The sequence below is a fragment of the Triturus cristatus genome, chromosome 4_1 (assembly GCF_964204655.1).
Source record: "Triturus cristatus chromosome 4_1, aTriCri1.1, whole genome shotgun sequence".
Lineage (NCBI taxonomy): Eukaryota > Metazoa > Chordata > Amphibia > Caudata > Salamandridae > Triturus > Triturus cristatus.
Window position 1 is genome coordinate 4,008,310 of NC_140585.1, and position 21,307 is coordinate 4,029,616.

Here is a 21,307-nt window from a genome sequence, read left to right on the forward strand (position 1 = left end):
CCCCCCCTAGTAAATCTTCTTACAGACGTAGACGGAGGAATTCACCCTCTAGTTCATTCAGGGAATTTGAACCTTCTTGCCTGGAGAGTGTTAGGAGATCCAATGATCTCACAGGCCTTTCGTCAACAGCTTCAACTCTCCTTGGAGAATCTTGGGCCCCAGGTACACACTACCGATATAACAACATTTGGAAATTATGGGTACGTTGGTGCTTGGAAAGGAATCTGGATTCCGTGGAAGCACCTATCGTTGACATAGTTAACTTCCTTGTAGAGCAATTCGAAAGGGGTCTTAGCTATAGATCGATCAATTGTTATAGATCAGCTATCTCTGCTGGACACTCTCTCATCAATGGTAAAACTATTGGTAAAAACCCAATTATTTGCAGGGTGCTTAAAAGTATTAGACTCAGGAGACCTCCTAAACCGAGATATCAGTCTCTTTGGGATGTTAATTTGATTCTTGATCTCTTTTCTAACTGGCCTGATAACTCACTTTTGAATAGGAAAAACCTATCCATCAAACTTGCCACTTTACTTTATCTTATTTCCTGTCGTAGAGTCTCCGACGTTAAAGCTCTTGAAATCTCCAGTAGATCCTACAACATGTTTGGAGTCAATTTCGATTTATTTAGAAGAACCAAGACTATGTCTGATTCTATTTTTTACCCTCGCTTTGACCTTTGCAAAAAACTTTGTGTTGTGGAGTGTATGAAAGAATATGACTGTAGGATGAACCCTCTTCGTTCCCCTGATGTAAATCAGCTACTTATCTCCTTTGTTAAACCTCACAAAGCTATTACCTCTGCTTCCATCGCTAGGTGGGTTAAAATTGCTATGAAATTGGCTGGTGTTGATTTAAATATCTTTAAGGCTCATTCAATCAGAGGCGCTATGGCCAGTAAGTTCTTCTGGTCTGGAGGTAAGTTGGATGACATCCTTAAAGCTGCCGACTGGTCTAATGCTAGTACCTTCGCTATGCATTATTGTAAACCAATTTCGCATATGTCTGATGTGGTCTTACAAAGCTACCAACATGCATAATGTAGCCTCCGGTCTTGTAATGAAATTGCGATTCTCCTATTAACATGACTAGAGAATCTGGATTTCATTAGAGACACGGAGGCTAACATTATCCCACCCTCCCTTTCCCTTGGTTGTATAAAAGCTACAGTACTTATGTTTACTGTTTAGTCTTACATATCTTATGTAATTTGCATTTTAGATTTTTGGCATGATGAAATTGTTATACCTTGTCTAACCACATCCTCATTTTAGCATTTCTTGTTCTGGAGTTACTTGTATCTTAATCTGAACCACAAGAGATTGGAACTCTGGCTCTTCCATCGCTCTTCCTCTCTTCGTTTGCTCATAACCTCATGGAACTCTCTGCTGTTTTTTGGACTGTGACTCTTTGGATCTTATCCTGCTCTACATTGCATTTAAAAGAGGCTGATTGTTGTGGTCTCATGCATTTTATCTTATGTTAATGTTCTACTCTGGAACTTGTGCTTTATGATGTATGCGGCTGCTTGGGGACGCATTAAAGGAATAATGCATAATGTTAGCCTCCGTGTCTTTAATGAAATCCAGATTCTCTAGTCATGTTAATAGAACAATCGCAATTCTCTTCCAGAGTGATATGAATGGTCAGAGTCCCTTGAGGGGGACCTAGGCCTTTCTTCCACTGTCAGCTCTCTTAGGGAGAATTCCTCTGTCCTGTTCAGACCTTTCTGGGTCTGGCCCTTCAATCACAGACTCCAGGTCATCTTGATTTTCATCATCAGACCCGGAGACTATGGTTGACCCACCCCCTGATGCAGACCCACTAGCTGCTAGAGCTAGCCTAAGATCATCTGCTACTAACAGATCTATCAGGTGTTGTGAGGAGGGACTCCTTCCTACCCTCAGTTGTCTTTCAACACACATGGCCTTCAAGTCAGTGTAGGCCATGTCCTTGTACTGAGGCTGGGTGAACCCACTGGCTCCACCTTTATAGGACATTCTAGTGTTGTGCAGTGTTGTACTACCTACACTAGTTTGTGGCTTACTGAACCTAGCTTGAGCTGTAGCAAGGGTGTGCTTAGCCCTTCACAAACAGCTCTAAGTTCAGTAGAACTTATTGATACTAAGCTTGACTTTATATGTACCTTGAGTACCTTTAGTGGTTTTCAGTTAGTAATTCAAATAGAGATTTTCTGGTAAAACAATGGGAAGCTGGAATCCCACACAAAGAAGTTGGCCTGGCATATGCTGGTCACTAGTTATAGTGGCCACCTTGCACCAGTCCAATTCGACTCTTATGGTAGATAGGTTTAAGACAACCTTTTAAAGAAAGCTATCCTAGTGGTAGCTGTGGAGAGCAGCCTTCAGGCTAAGTCTCAGAGGAATGTAAAGCAGCTTGTTTTACCTTATAATCTCTTGAATTACCAAATGAAAGGACACCACACAGGTATATATATCAAATATATATGTATTTATTACTAGACGCACTCTACTAATCTCTTTATGAGATTAGAAGCCAGGTACACATTCAAATGTCAACGTTTCACAATAAATTAAGCACAAATATGGCTGGAGCTCTAGGGGCGTTCCAGACCATATACTAAAAAAATTGTATAACAATGTCGACTTGCAAAATGACAAGGCCTAGGGCCTGGGGAATCGCTGGGGCTTCACTACTGCAGTGTTAGCAGGTAAGTAACAGGCCCACGGGAGACGCGTGCAGTGTGTGAACACAGCCGCGGGTTCCCTATTGATTATAAGGGTGCAAGTCGCGGTTTGATTTTTAAAGTTCTAGGGTACTTCGAGGAAGTCAACAAGCAAGCCACTTACAAGGTAAGTACTTCGAGGGCCAACACACACTAGGGCACCGGAGTGCACGAGTTACCTCACCCAGGGAAGCCGGGTGCATAGGTGTCTTTTGGTGTCGGGTCGCGTCGCTGTTTTCTATGGAGACCAAAGAAGACTTGCTGCTTGCGTCGACTGAAGAAGTGGCTGGTGGAATCCAAGGGTGGATTCACAATGCAGAAGACCTGAAAATTGAGGGGACAGTGTTCAAAGTCACTTGCCAGTGACCGGTGGCCAGCAAGATGGATGACCACAGATGTTGCGTGATTTCAGGTCATCAATGGTGTTTTGACTCTTCACTCATGAGGTCCAGGAAGGATTGATGATGACCAGCAGCTGGATTCGAAGTGTCCCACAACGTCTGCAGCTGATGGCAGTATTGGCAACCAGATTGGAGCCATCAAGCCTTGGCAACTGCAAGTCTTGTGTAGACTGAAGAAAGTCGATGGTGCAGACCAGCAAGGTCTGATGGACTCACCCAGCAAGGGTGAGTGAGGGCAGGCTTGGAGCAGCCAGAGGAGTCCTTTTAGTTGATGATAAAGTCTTTGGGGGACCCACTAGCCAATGGGCAAGTGAGTGCAAAGATGCCTCCTCAGGAAATGCTTCATAGGAGCCCACGGTCACTCGGGATGGGGTAGGCTGCTGATTTTTGGTGCTAAAGCTGCTGGTGGCATGGGCCACTAATGGTCCAATGCACAAGTTCGTAGAACGTTGTTTAGGGTTTGCACTCGGCAATAGTGCACCCTCCCTGGGTATTGCTGTTCCTCATCCCTAGTGGGGTACACTCACCACAGCTTTGCTGGGGACTCACAATGGCCATCGAGAAGTCAGGAAATCTACTTCTGGGGCAGCAGAGACTTTGAATTACGCCGGGACAGGGAAAGTTTGCAACCGTTGATTAAGGTTTTTGGTGCCTGCCAAGCAGGGGAGTCACTCCTTGACTCCAAGGGAGATTCTTCTGTCTTCCAAATGTAGTGGAACATTAAAGGGCCAGGATTCCTCTTTGTAGAGCATCATACAGGGTTATCTGCTTTGCAATGGCAATGCTGGCTGTCTTATACTGAAGATAGGGGAGGGACTAGCTCTATGACCACTTCTCTAGGAGGGTCAGGGTAGGGGGTGGTTACACCCACTTCCCTTTGTCCAGTTTCGTGCCAGAGCAGGGACAGGTAGCCCCTGAACCGGTTTGAGCTGGCATATGCACAGAGGAGCCTACTGCTTCCCCAGTGCAGGACTTCAAAGCCCTCTAGGAGTGCACCCACCCAGCTCCAATACACTAAATCCTGTCTGGAAGGTGGTGACACCTCCCTGTGACAGGATGCCTTTTGTTGGGCCTCCTCCACTGCGAGTTTCAGTCAGCAGCAGGAGGGCAGCCCAGTGTCTGTGCTGGTGGCATCCATTTTGTGATGCCAGGGCTCTATAGGATTTCTATCGTTTTACATGTCGTCCCCTCTAGAAGGGTGGGATCATGCTCCCACATCATGGACTCATGCGGGGGTATGATTCCAAGTTGTTTGACACCAAACATGACATGTTTTGATGCAGTCATTCCAAAGTTAGCATTTTAATGCACTTAAGAGTATATGGTTTAACCGCATCCACAAACAGCCATAGAGAATAGACTCTGGTAGCTGCAGAGGCACCCCCTCACATAGTAAACCAAGCACCCTTCCCTCAGGATTGATAGGGCCTGCTACAGGGGTGGCTGATAGGTTTATATGTGTGTGTATGGTGAGACATAGGAACCTATACCTCAGTGAGGAGTGCTAACACTACCTCACACAGGCTGCAGTAGCAGGCCTGTGGTGCCAGATTGAGAATGCTTCGCAGGGGTGGCACAATACATGCTGCAGCCCCTGGTAGGCCTGTGAAGTACCAATGCCCTAGGTACCTAGGGTACAATATACTAGGGGCTCATAAGGTACCACAGAATCCAATCACTAGTGCATCTAATATGCACACCAAGCCGTTTAAGGGAGTAAGCAGATAGGCTGGGGTCCTGGATAGCAGGATCCCAGCCAGACTAGTCAAAAACCATTCAAATACCAGGGAAAAAGTGGGGGCAACCATATAGTCAAATTCCACCTTCCTACAAGGGAGAAGAACAAAAAATAAAAAATACCCCTACTTTGAACCATAGCTTTCATAACCCTACATAAACAAAGTAAGTGAAGGAGGTGAGCACTATACTCCTCTCCGTGGAAAGATCTGCCTTGCTTATTCATCAAAACAATGCAAATATTCATTCATCCTTTCATTCTAATTCACCAATAGCCACCATGATTAAGCTTTACTTTATCTCATCCAGTCTTTCACCAACATTTCCAAAGTATTATCCATCCATTCAATATCCATCCTTTCTTCCAGCGATCCTTTAGCCCATCCATCCCTTTATCCATCCATGCACCCTTTCACCCTCCCACTCTTTCTCCAATATACTATTTTCCTTTCTTCTTACCTTCTTAATTTCACGTTTCCCTCAAGCCATCAATGCTCATTATGTGAGCTTTTGGTGAGTTGCAGATGGGGAACAACCTTTACAACGCAACTTTTACAACGTACTACACTTACAACGCATTTTTTACAACGCAACATCCACTACAACGCATTCCATTACATAGCATGACACTACAACGCACTTTTAAAAACTACCTTTACAACGCATTCCATTACATCGCATACTACCTTTACAACGCATACCATTACAACGCATAATATTACACTACACTATCCAACACTTAGCCTACTGTTGCACCCCCTGGAGTTAGAATAGTAATTTTTACCCCTATACTATCCAACACTTACCCTACTGTTGCACCCCCTGGAGTTAGAATAGTAATTTTTACCCCTATACTATCCAACACTTACCCTACTGTTGCACCCCCTGGAGTTAGAATAGCAATTGTTACCCCTATACTATCCAACACTTACCCTACCGTTGCACCCCCTGGAGTTAGAATAGTAATTTTTACCCCTATACTATCCAACACTTACCCTACTGTTGCACCCCCTGGAGTTAGAATAGTAATTTTTACCCCTATACTATCCAACACTTTCCCTACTGTTGCACCCCCTGGAGTTAGAATAGTAATTTTTACCCCTATACTATCCAACACTTACCCTACTGTTGCACCCCCTGGAGTTAGAATAGCAATTTTTACCCCTATACTATCCAACACTTACCCTACTGTTGCACCCCCTGGAGTTAGAATAGTAATTTTTACCCCTATACTATCCAACACTTACCCTACTGTTGCACCCCCTGGAGTTAGAATAGTAATTTTTACCCCTATACTATCCAACACTTTCCCTACTGTTGCACCCCCTGGAGTTAGAATAGTAATTTTTACCCCTATACTATCCAACACTTACCCTACTGTTGCACCCCCTGGAGTTAGAATAGCAATTTTTACCCCTATACTATCCAACACTTACCCTACTGTTGCACCCCCTGGAGTTAGAATAGTAATTTTTACCCCTATACTATCCAACACTTACCCTACTGTTGCACCCCCTGGAGTTAGAATAGTAATTTTTACCCCTATACTATCCAACACTTACGCTACTGTTGCACCCCCTGGAGTTAGAATAGTAATTTTTACCTCTATACTATCCAATACTTACCTTAAATGCAATTTAATCTTATGCGTTGTAATGGTATGCGTTGTAAAGGTAGTATGCGATGTAATGGAATGCGTTGTAAAGGTAGTTTTTAAAAATGCGTTGTAGTGTCATGCTATGTAATGGAATGCGTTGTAGTGGATGTTGCGTTGTAAAAAACGCGTTGTAAGTGCATGCGTTGTAAAAGTGTGCGTTGTAACGACATACATCCGTTGCAGATAGAAGAAGCCATCATAACTCAACTCCCACTGCAGCTGACAAAGCTAGGGGGGATCAGGATCTCGAGTTGACGACACCCTGGTCGCTAGTAAGTATCATTGTCAATAAGCAAACAATTATGTGACTTACCAGGGCCCGTCCCTGCCGCCGCCTCTCCCCCTCCAACTGACTCGCCTCCTTCAGCTGCACTGGAGCCGGCGTCACAGGTGGTCTGTGTGGCCAAAATAAATATTTTAGATGCCAGATATGCCACCCTTTATTTTTTCAGTCACAAAATACAACAGCAATACATCACTACAGTTCGGTTACGACTGCAGTATCTTCTATAATATTCCAACATAAACTAAATGTAAATTCCCTCTGAGTGTGAGCAGCATGCTATTCAGAATTTGTTTTGCTTTGTTTAACGCAAACATAGCAAATAAATAATAGTTAGGAGCCCCATAATCTCAACACCTAGCAGGTTGAGCAGGTCCTGTTTGTGTTCCAGGATATGTGGCAAGCGGTGGGTCAGCTTCTGGACGGTCCGCTGAACCTGGCTGGTGTGCAGCATGCACCGGCACACCCTCTCCCGGGGCAGCCGACGCTCCCACAGGGGGTATCCGCTGTTGGGCCTGCCGCCTGCTAACAGCATGGAGGGGAGGTGGCGCTGCATAAAAAAGTGAGTACTGCCATCTCCTCCTCACCAAAGATCGCCCAGGGCTGCACACCTGGGAGGCAGCACCGCCCGCAACTGTGACCATCCTCCCTCTGCCATGGCACTGGAAGGGTTAGAAAAAAAAGGAAAAGGAAAGAAGATTTAGTCCCAACACCATAACAGAGAGCGGAAGAACAAGATGGGCACGCCCATGCGGACCGCGTGGTGCCATTTTCGTGTGATTTGGAATGCGAGGGCGCACAAGAGAACTGTGTGGTGCTGTTGGTGTGAGATTTGGATGGCAAGAGAGCACACCCCGTTCTCATCGCAATGTGAATGGGTGCGCCGGAAAACTCTGCTGGCACTTGAAACTCTAGATGGAGTTTTTGTGCGACTTCACGGAGTTCCGAATAGCCCAACTCCGCAAACTGTGCCCGGGCCTACATTAACGCAGATTGACTGTGCCAGACTATGGCAATTTTGAGTGGTGCCATGCAATGCCCTCCCAACAAGCCTTCTTGCTGCAACAGTGCAAATCAGAGAAAGATAGAGAAGGAGAGTGAGAGGTGGCGGGGGCGAGGATGATGTCATATAAGAAAGGAGTGATGATAGAGCAGAAAGTAGGCGAGGCAGAGAAACAGAAACAGAAAGATAGAGAGTGGCGATTTATGCTGGATAGAGAGAGACACAATAAGAAGCAGCAGTAGGCTGAGAAAGGCTGCATTCAAGAGACACAGAAGAGAAAAAGAGAGAAATTTTTTCAACCGGTGACTCTTGGAAGGTGGGTCCCTGGGCAATGTCCCTTTTTGCCTGTGGCTTACAATGACTCTGCACTTAGTAACCTGTTTCTAAGGACTGTACCCTCAGATGTTACCGTTAGCCAATGCATTAAAGGCTGAGTTTACTACAGTGATTTGAGGGGTGACATGCAAGCTCCACCAGACCCCACTGAGCCATCCTTTCCATGGTTTGATGCCACTCATGTTCCTAGTAATAATTGTTTTCTCTAACTTTCCAGATCTCGTGTTCGAGCAGTGATTCCTCATGGCTTACAAGACCTCATGGTTCTTCAGTGTTCAAGTGAGTCTTCTTTTTAAAACGTGTTTAGTAGCTGTAAATATTTGATACATTTATCTCAGCAGTGATGTGAGGGAGGAATTTGAGGCTAAAAGAGACAGCACTGATGTGAATGAGATAAATGACTGAATAGTTGTATTGGGAATTCAAGTAAATGTAATGAGTTACTGAGTCAGCTTTAAATTGAATTACATTTTCTCCAGTGGTTTATGGCATGTCTGAATATGTGCTGCTGACATTGGAAAACAGAAGGCGACTGCTAAGGCTCTAAGACAGAACAACAGCACCCACACAGCTCACATGGGGGCCTGGGACTAGCCCCATTACCTGTACATCACTGATACTGCTTCTATGAGCTGCAGATGTCTTCCGGGAGATCTGCACTAGTTCCACAGCTCATCTGGGCTCCATGGATGGTCTTCACTACTGAACCAGTTATAGAGCTCCTATGAGGGTCCAGCCCCTTTGAGTTCCAGAGGTCTAAGCAAGCATTCACTGGCTACACAGCTCAAATGGTCTCCATGGATGGACCTCAGTACTACACCTGATGTAGTGTTCCTGTGTGTGCACGAGATCACTCCCATGTCTGTATCAATGCACAGCTCCTGTGGTGTCAGATCTACCCCAGGGCTGCACTGTACACACAGCTCATTTGGGAAGATGCAAAAACCATCTGACAGGCAACGGTGCTGGAGATGTGGGTCCGCCAGGCTTCTCTTATTTCCCGCTAGGACCTTGTCGTACAGGAAGCAAACTTTGGAAAAGCCTCATTGAATGGGTTTAATTGTTTTTAAATCATGAGATTGAAGGAGCTCCTTAACAGAACATATTTAATGACATTTTTCTATTGGCTGCAGTTGAAGTTGGAGTGGCTTGCCAGAGCTAGAATGGTAGCCAAGTCCATCCAACTTAAATGTCAGAGTTCTGCCTCAGCTGTTCTGTCCAACAATTGCTTGGTGGAAATGTCCTGTCTTAGGTTGGTTGAGAAGCTTTATTATGGCTCACAGAAAACTGATGAATGTTTACTAAAATATGGGGCCCATATGTGAAGACCTCTGACTTGCCTCCTGCTCCTTTGTTTTCACTCACAATCATTATTGTGAATTATTTAATATAAATCAGACAGTTCTTACTGTATGCCTAATGGTTACTGTGTTGCGTATTATCAGCACTGGAATTAGATAAGGATGGCTCTGGGAACCCACGCATTTTGGGTCAAGCTATGGCAGCGAAAAGGGAGTAATACATTTTCTAGAACAATCTAGAATATTAGGATTCAATTTTCTGACCCCCCCAATAGGGACGCTGCAGCGCGGGGCTGGTCTGGCTGCAGCCCGACCAGTCGAAGTAGCTCTTTCATGTAGAGTTATGCGATGGATGACATTTCCAAGGTCATCTCCGAGCAGATTGTTTTAAATTACCTCATGCACCAGAAACCTGTTCTTATTTGTCACCTGATGAGAAAGGCATTAGGATCTCTTTCATCCCAGCCCAGGGATCCGTGTTTCCGACACTCTTAGAAGTGAAGACTTGGAATGGTAGGGAGTTTACTCCATGTAGGAACCATGTGATCATGGATCTACCATCACAGAAAATGGGGTGCTTTCTATCTCCTCAGTGCTTAAAAGAGTTTAGTTGCCTCTTTCTTGGCCATCATGTTTTGGGTGAAGTTCTGATTAGAGGGTTCAAACCTGGCTCTTGTTTAGGAGCTGCTGAGACACTGCTGGATTTCAGTTTGTGATGCCCAGATGTAACTGTCTCATAGCTCAAAACATTTGAATTTTCTTTCAGAAGGTGAAGGGCAGATGACATTATAGTTCTGACGATGAACACTCATTTTGAGAGTCTTTAGAAGCCAGTGTCAATAACCTTAAATGTGATCTGTATTGTTTCTCTATCTGCTTGTCTAATCCTTTCTGCAGCTTCTCTCTCTGAATAACGCTGCTCTTCTTTAATAAGTGCATATAATATTGTGGATATAAGACGTTTGGTTTTCACTGGATGTGGACCCAGGAGAAAATCATTCAAATACATTTCTTCATTCATTGTGGCCTGATGCTCATTCACAGCAGATGGAAGGTGCAACGTTTGACCAAAACATATATGGACACTGTTGTCAGAGTTTATGCATCATACTTGGGGTCAGGATGATTTGCTAAATGAGCAGGAGCTTTTGAAAAAACCTGTTCATGTTCATGCCCATGCATACATCAGCATCTAAAGGAAATATGGCAACCCTATTAGAATCAAACACAGTCCAATTATAGGTACAATTCTGAATCATTTCATTCAAGTCATCTTCAGTAATATTTTCTTACCAATGCTAACCTGAAAGCTGTGTTGAATTACCTTTTGGAATAGTCAGTGTTTTCAACTCTTTAGTGGAGTGCAATCCAAGGCAGGTGGTCTGCCGGATGGTTTTGTTCAGAAACAATTTCTCTGTGTATCATGCACGCTTGAAATAAAGCATCCATACCATTAATTTGTAAAACTGTGGTACCCCAAATACTTTTCTCATTTATATTATCATTCCAATATTGATAACCATGGACAGTGAGCGATTCACTGACTAGTGCAGATTATATAAACCTGTGAGTGGTAATCAGACTTTTCCAGAGTTTCTCAGGTTTCTGAGAATAAAAATCTGATGTGTCTGGCCTATCATCACTATTGAAACAGGGGGGTTATCCTAAAAACATTTGGGGGCATTTATGGTGGATCTCTGCAATGCTCCCATTGTGGATAGTTATATATTTCTCGCAGACGACTTGTGCTGTGTATGTAGAGATCAACATATTGAGGGAAACTAATTAACCGTGATGAGTTTCAGCATTCAAATATGGATCCTCACTGCCTAATGAAGTGTATGAATGCAAATCAATAATCAACTGTTTATCAGCGTCTATGTCCCATGCGTATACAAAGCGACCCATAATTCTAAGGCACTTTTTAATCATCTGGTATGTGGACTGGTTCTATTGGCCCCACAACCTCATAGAGGACTTTTCTCCAAACTGCCCAGTCCAGCACAGGATATTCAGTGATGTTCCCAGCACGATGATCTTGACGTGCTCTTTGAGAAGAAGAATGCAGTTGCAATTCCTGGACCACAGGAAATGGCAGAGTTTTATCAGGAATATCGTTCGCATTTATTAGGAGCAAAATTGTAATCATCAAGATTTTCCACTTCAAATGGAAAAATACTGCAGTAACAATCCAGAAATAAAACCAGGATGGTAAAAATCATCTGTAATGTTGAGCATCTGCATCTGTTGTTTATTTCAATCAATCTTGGTTCCATTGGTGATTCATGGTAAACTATTGCAGTAGTTTCAATTGTATGGAATGTTTTAATTACAGAATCAGGTTCTTCCAAGGAAGCTGGTGCTTGGTGAAAACCAGGGACACAGCGTGTTTCTCGATCTCTGGAATGGGGCTCCGTATTTCAACAAAGCTGTACCCTTCTAGAGGTAGTTCTTGCGGAATAGGGAGAGGATGCACAGTTTTACTCCAGAGTCAATGCAGGTCTGTTGAAGAAAATAGGCCAGATAATGCTTTTTTAGGTTGTCAATCAACACGTTCCTGTGTTTCTTTGATCCAGGCACTGGCAGTAGGACTAATGTGGTCTGTGACATGGCTTGAAAACGTATTTATCACTGATCTTCTCCTGAACTAGCTCTCCCAATTTGGGGAGCCACCCGTCAGCAGCTTTAAAAAGCTTAACTTCACTGGTGACAAAGTCGCAATGCTTCATATTGGATAGTTCAGTTCTGACTTCTTGGATGATGAGTAGAAGATTCAAACAAATATTGGGGGTCAGACAATTTAGACTCTGCAACCTATCCAGTGACACCAGGCATGCACATTAATACTCAAAGGCTCATTTTATTTTTAGTACGACCACCTAATACTTGTGTAGGCAGATTATATAGTACGCCATACAGATTATGTAGCTAACTCAGTCTTGTACTTGATATCCTAGTGGTCGAGGCTTATTTTAACATACCATTGGCGTGTTCCAGGATTTTGTTTGATTCCAGATGGAAAGGATGTGAATATAGAAATGTTTACTCCCTGAGCAGACAGGGCATCACAGAATGCCTAGCAGCAAATACAGGACAGTGATTGAATGGAAGGTATGAACTGCTCCCGTGGCTGCTAGGTACTGAAATTCTTGTATGACTTCTCAAGCAGTGATATTCATTTGTGGCCAAACCCACAGGAATCCGGAGCATGAATCAAAGGTATTGGTCACACACAGTCGAGGAAAATCACCCTAAAAGGGCAAACAGACATAGTAAGGGGAGTTTGCACTGTCTTGCAACAGTAGAAGTTTGATCAGTTAACAAATATTACATTGCTACACATATCTTTTTAGTTTGTTTGGTCTTTACAGCCACCAGTATTGCTGTTTTAGCATTGATGTAGTAGCTCCTATGCCATCATGCACAGACAAAATCCCCTCATGAGCCACCTTAATTAAATCTGTCCTAAATCCCTCATTAGAAATAAGTCTATCTCCTACCACGGGTATAAAGAGTATTGAAGAACTGTCTAGAGTGAGGGTGTAGGCGCTTTTAGATGTCTCCTTTCAGTTGCATGAATCACTGCCAACCTATCTGTGTCGGTCTTACTTTGAGATCTGATTCTAGCAGACAGCTTTGTTTTTGCAACCAAGTCTGCTGCACAGTTCCCTTTAACATTAATCTCTTCACTTTCATTGGCTTGATGTGATGTAAATGGCCTCAAAAGAAGCTTATTCTGGTGGACAACCACTTTCCTACAGTTGTTTATTTTTAAATGACTTTCATTTGAATCTCTGTATCAGTTTAAGCTCAAATGTGTTAAATCTACATTGTCGCCTTGGACACAAAATGCGGAATTCAACACTATCAGTGTGAGAATGGATGGACTAGCCATTTCTTGTGCCAGTAACAGGGAATGGATTTCTGCTAGCTGAGTTGAGGAATCACCTAAACTGTGTGTGTGCATTGTTCTTTGAATTGTTCACCTTCAAATATTGCCTGCACTGCAGCACAAGCTGTGTAGTATTACTGTTCAGTTCCAAGTTCAGGCTGTTCACAGCTGTCCATGTGGAAAATGCTCTTGTATACCTGTATGGGTAAAATGTTAGGAGTTTGTGATACATTTTGAGTGCAATATAAATATTCTTGTATGTGAAATGTAGGGTCTTACTCACGCTTCACACCAACTGCCCTTAAAGAAGAGGTCCACTGTACCAAATGCGGGTACAACGCACAAGCATCAGGTATGCTTGCTTTACTTGCCGCACCTAGTGTAGATGTAGGAGAAACTATAATTACTTCTTCCCCTGTTTCAAATTGCGCTCTTTCAATATGGCCATCTGTTTCACAGTGAGATGTGTTTTGTAGGATTGAACCATACTCCAGCCATGGAGTGTGTGTGTGTTTTGATTGTGGAACAGCATCTATAACCCCTTCACAGTGCAGCTAATCAAAAATGGATTTTATATCACATGTAGCTGGCTTCCAAGGATTTTGAGGATGCACTTGTGGCTCACTCTTTAAGGGTAAGACATTTGACACCAATTCTCTGCCCTGCTCACCTTTGCTTCTATATAGTGTGAGAGCTTGTTTAAGGGCCTACTCACTTACATACTTTTCCCTGGGTTTGTCAGGTACTAAAGAGAAAAATGCTTGCAGTATTACCTCCTCGGAGACCAATCATCTTCTGCAAGAATGATGTAGTAAGCGTCAGATAAATGAGGCCAGAATGTAGCTTTAATCCGCTTCTTCTGTTCTCCATAAATCTATATCCCTGCATTATAAAGTATACCTAGAGTGTTTACATGTCCATCCGGTGTCTCTATCTGTTTGTTTTCTTCAGTTGGAGTCATCACCAAATGCTCTTTGAAAGTCTGGTGAACTAGTGCCACTGTTGCTGCACAGTAGAGCAGCCCACACCCCAATTGCAGAGGTATCGGTAGTTTGGAAGGCACAATGTTTAGTCAGGACAGCCCCTTTCTTCTTTTTGAAAGTGAGTCTTGGAGTTTGAACCCTTCTCTTCCTTGATTACATTTTGGTACTTTCTCGTCTGGACTATGGCAACGCCCTCTATCTGGGGGCCCCCCAGTCTACCATCAATAAGCTGCAGGTCATCCAAAACTGTGCGGCACGAATGCTTCTGCAAGCCCCCCGTCTCGTCTCTATAAAACCTGGCCTAAGGAAATTGCACTGGCTCCCAATTAGGGAAAGAATTGCCTTTAAAAGCTTATGTATTGCCCATCGTGCCTTCTGGAAGACTGGCGCCACTATTAACCATTCTCTGATTTCCCCTTATCTCCCAACCAGACATCTCAGGTCAGCGTCCTTGTTCTTGACCACAGTCCCAAAAATTAAGAGATCCAGAGCGGGCGGACGACTGTTCTCCTATAACTCCTCAAAACTTTGGAACTCGCTCCCTCTCCATCTTCGCTCAGAATCCAACCATCTCTCCTTCCGAAAGGGGTTAAAAAAGCTGCTGTTTACCACCACTGACTAGGACCCTTCACCCACTCATGCATACCCAGTTCGCTAGCGCTGGGACGCCTCAGGGTAGCCATCGCGCTTTATAAAAACTCTTTTCATTGTATTTCATTTCATTACACTGACCTCAGCTTCAGGAAATCTGTTTTGGCTTAACTGGTCACAAAGACTTCATTTTAAAATATCTTATGGGTTTGAGGCACCTGCTGCAGAGAGCTCTGTGTGCCCAACACATGCCAGGGGATAATATTAATGGTAAGGTAACTCTGATGGTTGATGCACTTGCTGGGGCATTTTCATTATCCCAAGTTGGCTCATTGATTTATACCGTGAGCATTGGTGCACAGCGAGGTGAAGTTTTAAAACCCCTATATTTCTGGGTGGTGCCATTTATGCCAATTTATACTGCCCCGGGCGTTTTGGGGCATGCCTTGTCTGGTGATATGTGGGGGAACAATATGAGCAGCTGCAGGGCAAGGTTTATGAATTTGGAATAGCTGTACAGTCTAACATCACTTTCACAGTGACACTGTACTTAGCTTTAAGAAAAGGCTCACTCAGAGCGTGGCTCTGTGGTGTGGCTCGTTGGTTTGTACCACGAGCATTTGGTGTGTGGTTAGTGGGTGGTGCCATTTGGGCCTATTGGTCCTGCCCCGGGCGTTTTGGGGCACGTCTGGTCTGGCTTTGCATGGGGTAATAGTGAGAGCGGAGCAGGGCACGGTTGGTATATTTGAGGCGCGTGCGCCTGGTCATCGCGCCGCTTGGCTTTGGGAGGGCAGCTTCGTGCCTCGGCAACGGGATTCATTGGGATTTGCGTTCACCTATGTCGGCTGGTGCGCCTCGCAACATTAAAAATAAATTGTCACATTGTGCATTTCGGCCGCCCCAGTCGAGTCCGTCCCGGGGAAGAAAGTGTGTTTTGGAGGCCCTCGCACCCCTCTCCCTCCCAGCTCAAGTAATGGAGCTATACTTTATGCCTGTTGTCCGGGGGAATCCGACAAGACAAGGGTGTGGGGTAAATGCATGACCTAGCATACATTTGATCCCACCTGCAGCCGAGAATATGGCTCAAGGGAGCAGAGGCAGGCAGAGGGCCAGGTGGAATCCCTTGTGTCGTTGGTTCGGTCCCGTTCCAGGAGCTAACTTGGATTCAGCAAACCTTGATTGTCTGGCGATGTCTGGATTGCTCTGAAATTTGTGTGAAGACGGGGTTTTGTTTCCATCTGCGCATCGGATTGATGATGTACCGGACGCGGTGGCTTGGGTGGGGCAGAACATTCTGGTTTCGAAATAAGGGTGAATATTGGTCACTTTGAAATTAGTTATACTGTGATGGTGCCCCAAACTGCTACCACCACTTGGTGATGCAATTTATTCACCAATATCCTTCAGATGGGCATTGCCCTAACCTTTTCGGCAGGTTAGGCTAAAGTGGTTCAGTATGTGCTTTTATTTTGTTGCCTCCCTTACGGATACCCTATTGTTCGTCGATGTATATTCCAGAGTGCTATGAGGTGTTTACGCCACCGAGTGGCACTGTCCCGCGGTTTTTGTTGATTCTTCTTTATCGCCAGCTTGTTCTTGTATAAGGCCATGCTGGTCTTGGCACTTAAGGGTCTGCTTGCTTGCCGGCGGGTTTTGGGTGAGCCCAGTGTTAAGGTGGCATGGGGCCCCTGGACCCATAGGTGGCAGGGTGCTTCTGCAGAGCTGCTGCCCCTCCCTTGTGTTAGGGCCTGACCTCCACGTGCAAGCTCGCCACTGCAGCTCATCTAGGTTTGGACCTGTGGGTGATTTGGGGCTCCGGAGGGAGAGCAGAGCCTTGCTCTACTTGGCTTTTATTGGCTCTTCCTTGGTGTTTCCTCATTTTGTGAGCATGGGAATTTTTAAATATAGGCATAAAGGGTCTTGGTTCACTTTCCTTTAATTTTATGTTGACCAACGCCTTTTCAAGTAAGAAATGGAAGGAAAGTTATGTCGCGGTGCCTACAATTTTAGCATGTGTTTTGCACCTTTAGAAAATATCCTATGCAGTTCCTGGCTTCCCTTTCATACCAATACGATTGCAGGTTGCACAGTTTGTGATAGACGTTGACTCTTCCACCTCACAGTTAAATGCTGGAATATTGTGAGATAATACTGCCTAACTGTAAATCTCAGGCACGTAAGGATGTCACTTAGAAAATGGTTATCGGCTTTGACTGACTAGAAGGGAGGGGCTTTGTCCACTTTCAGAGATCCGCTCAGTGGCTTTGCCCGTCGGTGGCGTGACAGGACTTGCCTGATACTTTGAGCAGCGGCTCGTGAGGGCTGAGGACGCCATGGCGTATGTTTCGGCCCGTGGTCGTGAAGGAGTGGTGCTGGAGAAGCGGCCCCTGCTCTTAGTGTGGCGCTTGGGGGGTGCCCCCTGCACAGCCGAGTGGTGTTGAGGCAGCGGGTGAACATTGCGTTGAGTTGCGAGCAGCCCTGTTGGGCCGAAATTTCGGCTGGCTGATGCGGCCCGGGTTATTTTACGGGGCGCCATTTCACAGGGTCGGGATGCGGATAAATTGCCAGCCCGCGGTGTAACGCATTTTCCGGCGGATGTTGTCCTGTGGGGGTATATCATTTGGGCGGGGCCCCTACGTCTGTTTCAGGTGGCCGCCATTTACATTTTACATACTTGGGGGAGGGGCGCTGTTGGACTTGGCCCTTTTTGCAGGGTCATCCCTGAACTTTTTGCCCTCCTCCTATATTTTTTCTGACCTGTTGTTGGCTGTTTTATGACTCTGGGCACTTTACCACTGCCGATCAGTGCTAAAGTGCATATGCTCTCCCTATTGTAAATTAATGTATGGATTAGTGATTCCATGATTGGCTGATTTGGTTCACCTGTCAGACCCTAGTACAGTGCACCAGGAGTGCCCAGGGCTGGTAATCCCAATACTGCTGGTGGGCTTGCAGCACTGGTTATGCCACCCACAGAAGCAGCCTGTAAAAGTGTGTCTAAGGTCTGCCAGTGCAGAGCCTGCGTGCAGTCTGGTACTGCCATGCTGACTGGGCAAGTGCACCCACTTGCCAGTCCCTAAACCTTCCCTTTTCTTCATATCAGACACCCCTATGGTAGGTCCAAGGGCAGGGTGCATTGTAAGTATAAGGTAGGACATGCCCTTGTGTTTGTGGCATGTTCTAATAGTGAATTACAGCTATTTTCGTTTTTAACTATTGCAAGGCTATCTGTTCTCCATAGGCCAGAATGGGCAGTTTGATTATTACATCTTATAATCCTAACTGACTCAGGGAACATGGTGGAAATTTGAATTTAGTATGCCTGAACTCAGAATTATGCCGCCGTCGGAGCTGTTATCGTCGCATCGCGTAAAAGGGTGTCACCGCTCCAGTTGTCGCATTGAGCGTAAGCGTCTCGCATCATCGAAGAAGTGTCTCGCTACGCCGAAGAAGCGTGTTGCCATCGCAGCCATTGTAGCTGACGCATTGCACCGCATGAATAGAAGAGTCTCGCATCGAGGAAGAAGCGTGTCGCCATCGCAGCTGTTGTCGTCGCATCGCGTAAAGGGATCACTCCGCTGTAGCTGACGCATTGCACCGCATCAAGGAAACACCTCGCATCCACGGAGAAGCGTGCCGCCATCAGAGCTGTTGTCGTCGCATCGCGTAAAGGGTGTCGCCGCTGCAGTTGTCGCATTGAGCGGAAGCGTCTCGCAAACGTCGGAGAAGAGTGCCGCTGCCAAAGCCACTGTCGTCGCATCGCGTAAAGGGGTGTCGCCACTGCAGCTGACGCATCGAATCGAGTCTTCTCGCAACATCGGAGAAGCGTGCCGCATCTGGAAGATCTTCACATCTTTATTTCTTTGCACCAAAATCTTCAACGCATCAACATCGTTGCAACACTTTCGTTGCCCTGCGTGTCGCACCTACATGTACATTGACTTAAAGTGTTGCATTTAAGAACTAAAGCGAACTAAGCTAAATTCTACCATCTTAAAGTATCAGTATTGTTATTTTTGTCGATTATGGTCTTGTGGTAAATCTATATAAAGAATACTTATTTTTGACATAAAACTTGTGTGGTGTCCATCTGTAGTGTTGTCATTTGATGACTGTATGTGTTCACAAATGCTTTACACACTGCCTCTGAGATAAGCCTGTCTGCTGGTGCCAAGCTACCAAGGGGGTGAGCAGGGGTTATTTTAGGAGTGTACCCCTTTACACTGACTAGAGGCGAGGGTCCCTATTTGTCACAAGTGCATACCTGTGCCAACTTGAGACCCCCAAGTCGAACAGGCGCTCTCTGCGAGGCCCGGTCTTTCAGCTGTGTGTGTTATTTGAATGTAGGTTGTCATTGGTGGGGCTTTAAAATCCTAGGAGCCCATATGTGATATTGCGGGTGTGTATTTGTGCCCGGGTTGGCGACACCGCGTGCCTCTCCTGCCCAGCATGAACATGCCGTGACTCGGTTGCAGCTTTGGTTGCTTTGGGTTACTTTCCGCTGTGCCCCGACCTGGCGGTGTTAGACCTCAGCTTCTAGGCACTTCAGAGTTCGTGGCTCTGAGTGGGGATTGTCTTTTGCCCCTGGGGTGCTTGTTTGGAGGTGCGTTGCGGTCAGAGCCACGTGGCGTAGTTGTGGAGCCGGGCGGCCCCAGGACAGTTGGGTGCGGCTCGGTGGGTGGGTCGCGGGTGAGCTCTTGCACAACTTCTAGCCATCAGCCAGGCAGATGGTCCCTGTCATTCTGAGCTGCCTCAGTTTCCTCCACAGGCTAACTCTGCAAGGAGGCTGAAAGGAGCAGAATAGAGCAAGGGTAGCTGCAGTTATTATTATAGACGCCAGCTGGTGCTCAGCTTGCTTTCCACTCCTTTCAGGTCCCCATGGCTTGTAGTGTGCAGGTGCCCAGCTCTCACCACAGAGGACAAAGGCAAGGCCTTGGCCCCTGATGGACTATGTTTAATTTCCCTGTGTGGGATTGGGGCTGGCAATCTCCCACTATGGTAGTCAGAAACGCTGATGGTAAAGGAAGTTGGTAAATATATAGGGCTCACTGTTCATAACCATTTGTTGTCACAGGATTTTACCACTGTGGTTGGGCAAAAGATTGAATTTTAATAGCACACAAGTTAGGTGTTTGATGTTACCGCGGACCGGCAGCTGTTAACTCCGGGGTATCGCTCCAGGCCTACCAGTGTTCATTCTGCATGAAATAACAGTGTATGAGTGACGGGCAGTCTTTTTCAGCCTACATTATTCACAGGGTGCACGTAGGGGCAGTTAAGGTGGGGTCCTTTCAGTGATGTCTTTGTGAGTGACCTGCGCAGCGGATTGGTTGATTGTAGTGCCTTTCCTTGGAGTTGGGATGCTCGGTACAAACTTTGGCTTGTTCCGTTGGTGCCTTGGGGGCGCTGTGGGGGCCGTGTGCTGGAGCAATTGGTTTCATTTTATTGCATTGAGTGAAGACGTTTCTGCTTGGCCAACAAGGTCCTTGTGCCACCAGGGGTTATGCAGCGTGTACATCGCTCAAGGCGCCTCTAAGCCCGGTAATGCACACAAAGGCAGCCTTAAACCTTGGTGGCCGTAGAGTTTCTCGTTGGTCTAATTGGGGTTATTACTGATATCGATGTCTCCCTTATCTTCATTGTTTGATTTTGCACGCAAGAAAGTGTCAGTCATAGTCCTTGAAATGTCACTCATAGTTGCACTGAAATGATGAACATGTCACACATTGCAAGCTGAAACCTTGGCAGCTATGGATGGCGGCGGCTAGCTCTTGGTTGGCTAGGCAACTGTGCTATAATTGTAGCTTATTTATCTGATGCAAATAGAAGCATCGACTAAGCCAATAGATGGGCTTGTTGTAGGTGTATTGCTCCTTTTGTAGTAAATATAATACATAATGGAGCATTGCTCCATTCTCATATCCAAATACATTGTCTAACCTTTTGGCACGCTGGGATACCTTAGCAAAGTCAGTATGGGATACATATCCTGGGTGATGGACGGCAGCATGGTGACACAGCACCCGTCAGTGCAGATGATGGATGGGTCTGCAGGTTATCACCCAATTGGTGTCGCGAGTGACCACTCAGTTGGTCATCGTTTCTCTACCCCCCCCACCCCAGCACAAGTGCAGTGCAGGGGGCCAGGGTTGGGCACTCCAGAGAGGTCCACCTGCTCTTTAGTTTTGCTGGTTTTGAAGTAGGCAGGAACTGTACTTCTCCCCCAGTGGGCTTTAAACTGTAGAGGGTTCTTCTGGGACGTGGCATGGCTGTGTTTGGCTGTCCTCCTGTTTGCTTATATCAACCTTTACCAGAGTCGCCTGTTTGCCCCCCGGGTGTATGTCTGGATTGTGGGATTATGGGGGTTATTGGTTTGTGGCCGATTTTTGGGGAAATGGCCCCATTGGCTTGTT

General features: G+C 45.7%; 1 protein-coding gene across 1 annotated transcript in view; it reads left to right on the plus strand.

The window, feature by feature from the left end:
* The window catches only part of LOC146839258 (NXPE family member 1-like), a 297,941-nt gene that overhangs the window by 130,557 nt on the left and 146,077 nt on the right, over positions 1-21,307 (plus strand). Inside the window, exon 3 of the mRNA XM_085650333.1 lies at positions 8,345-8,406. Coding sequence (XP_085506459.1) covers positions 8,345-8,406 — 62 coding nt within the window. The remainder of the gene's footprint in view (positions 1-8,344; positions 8,407-21,307) is intronic.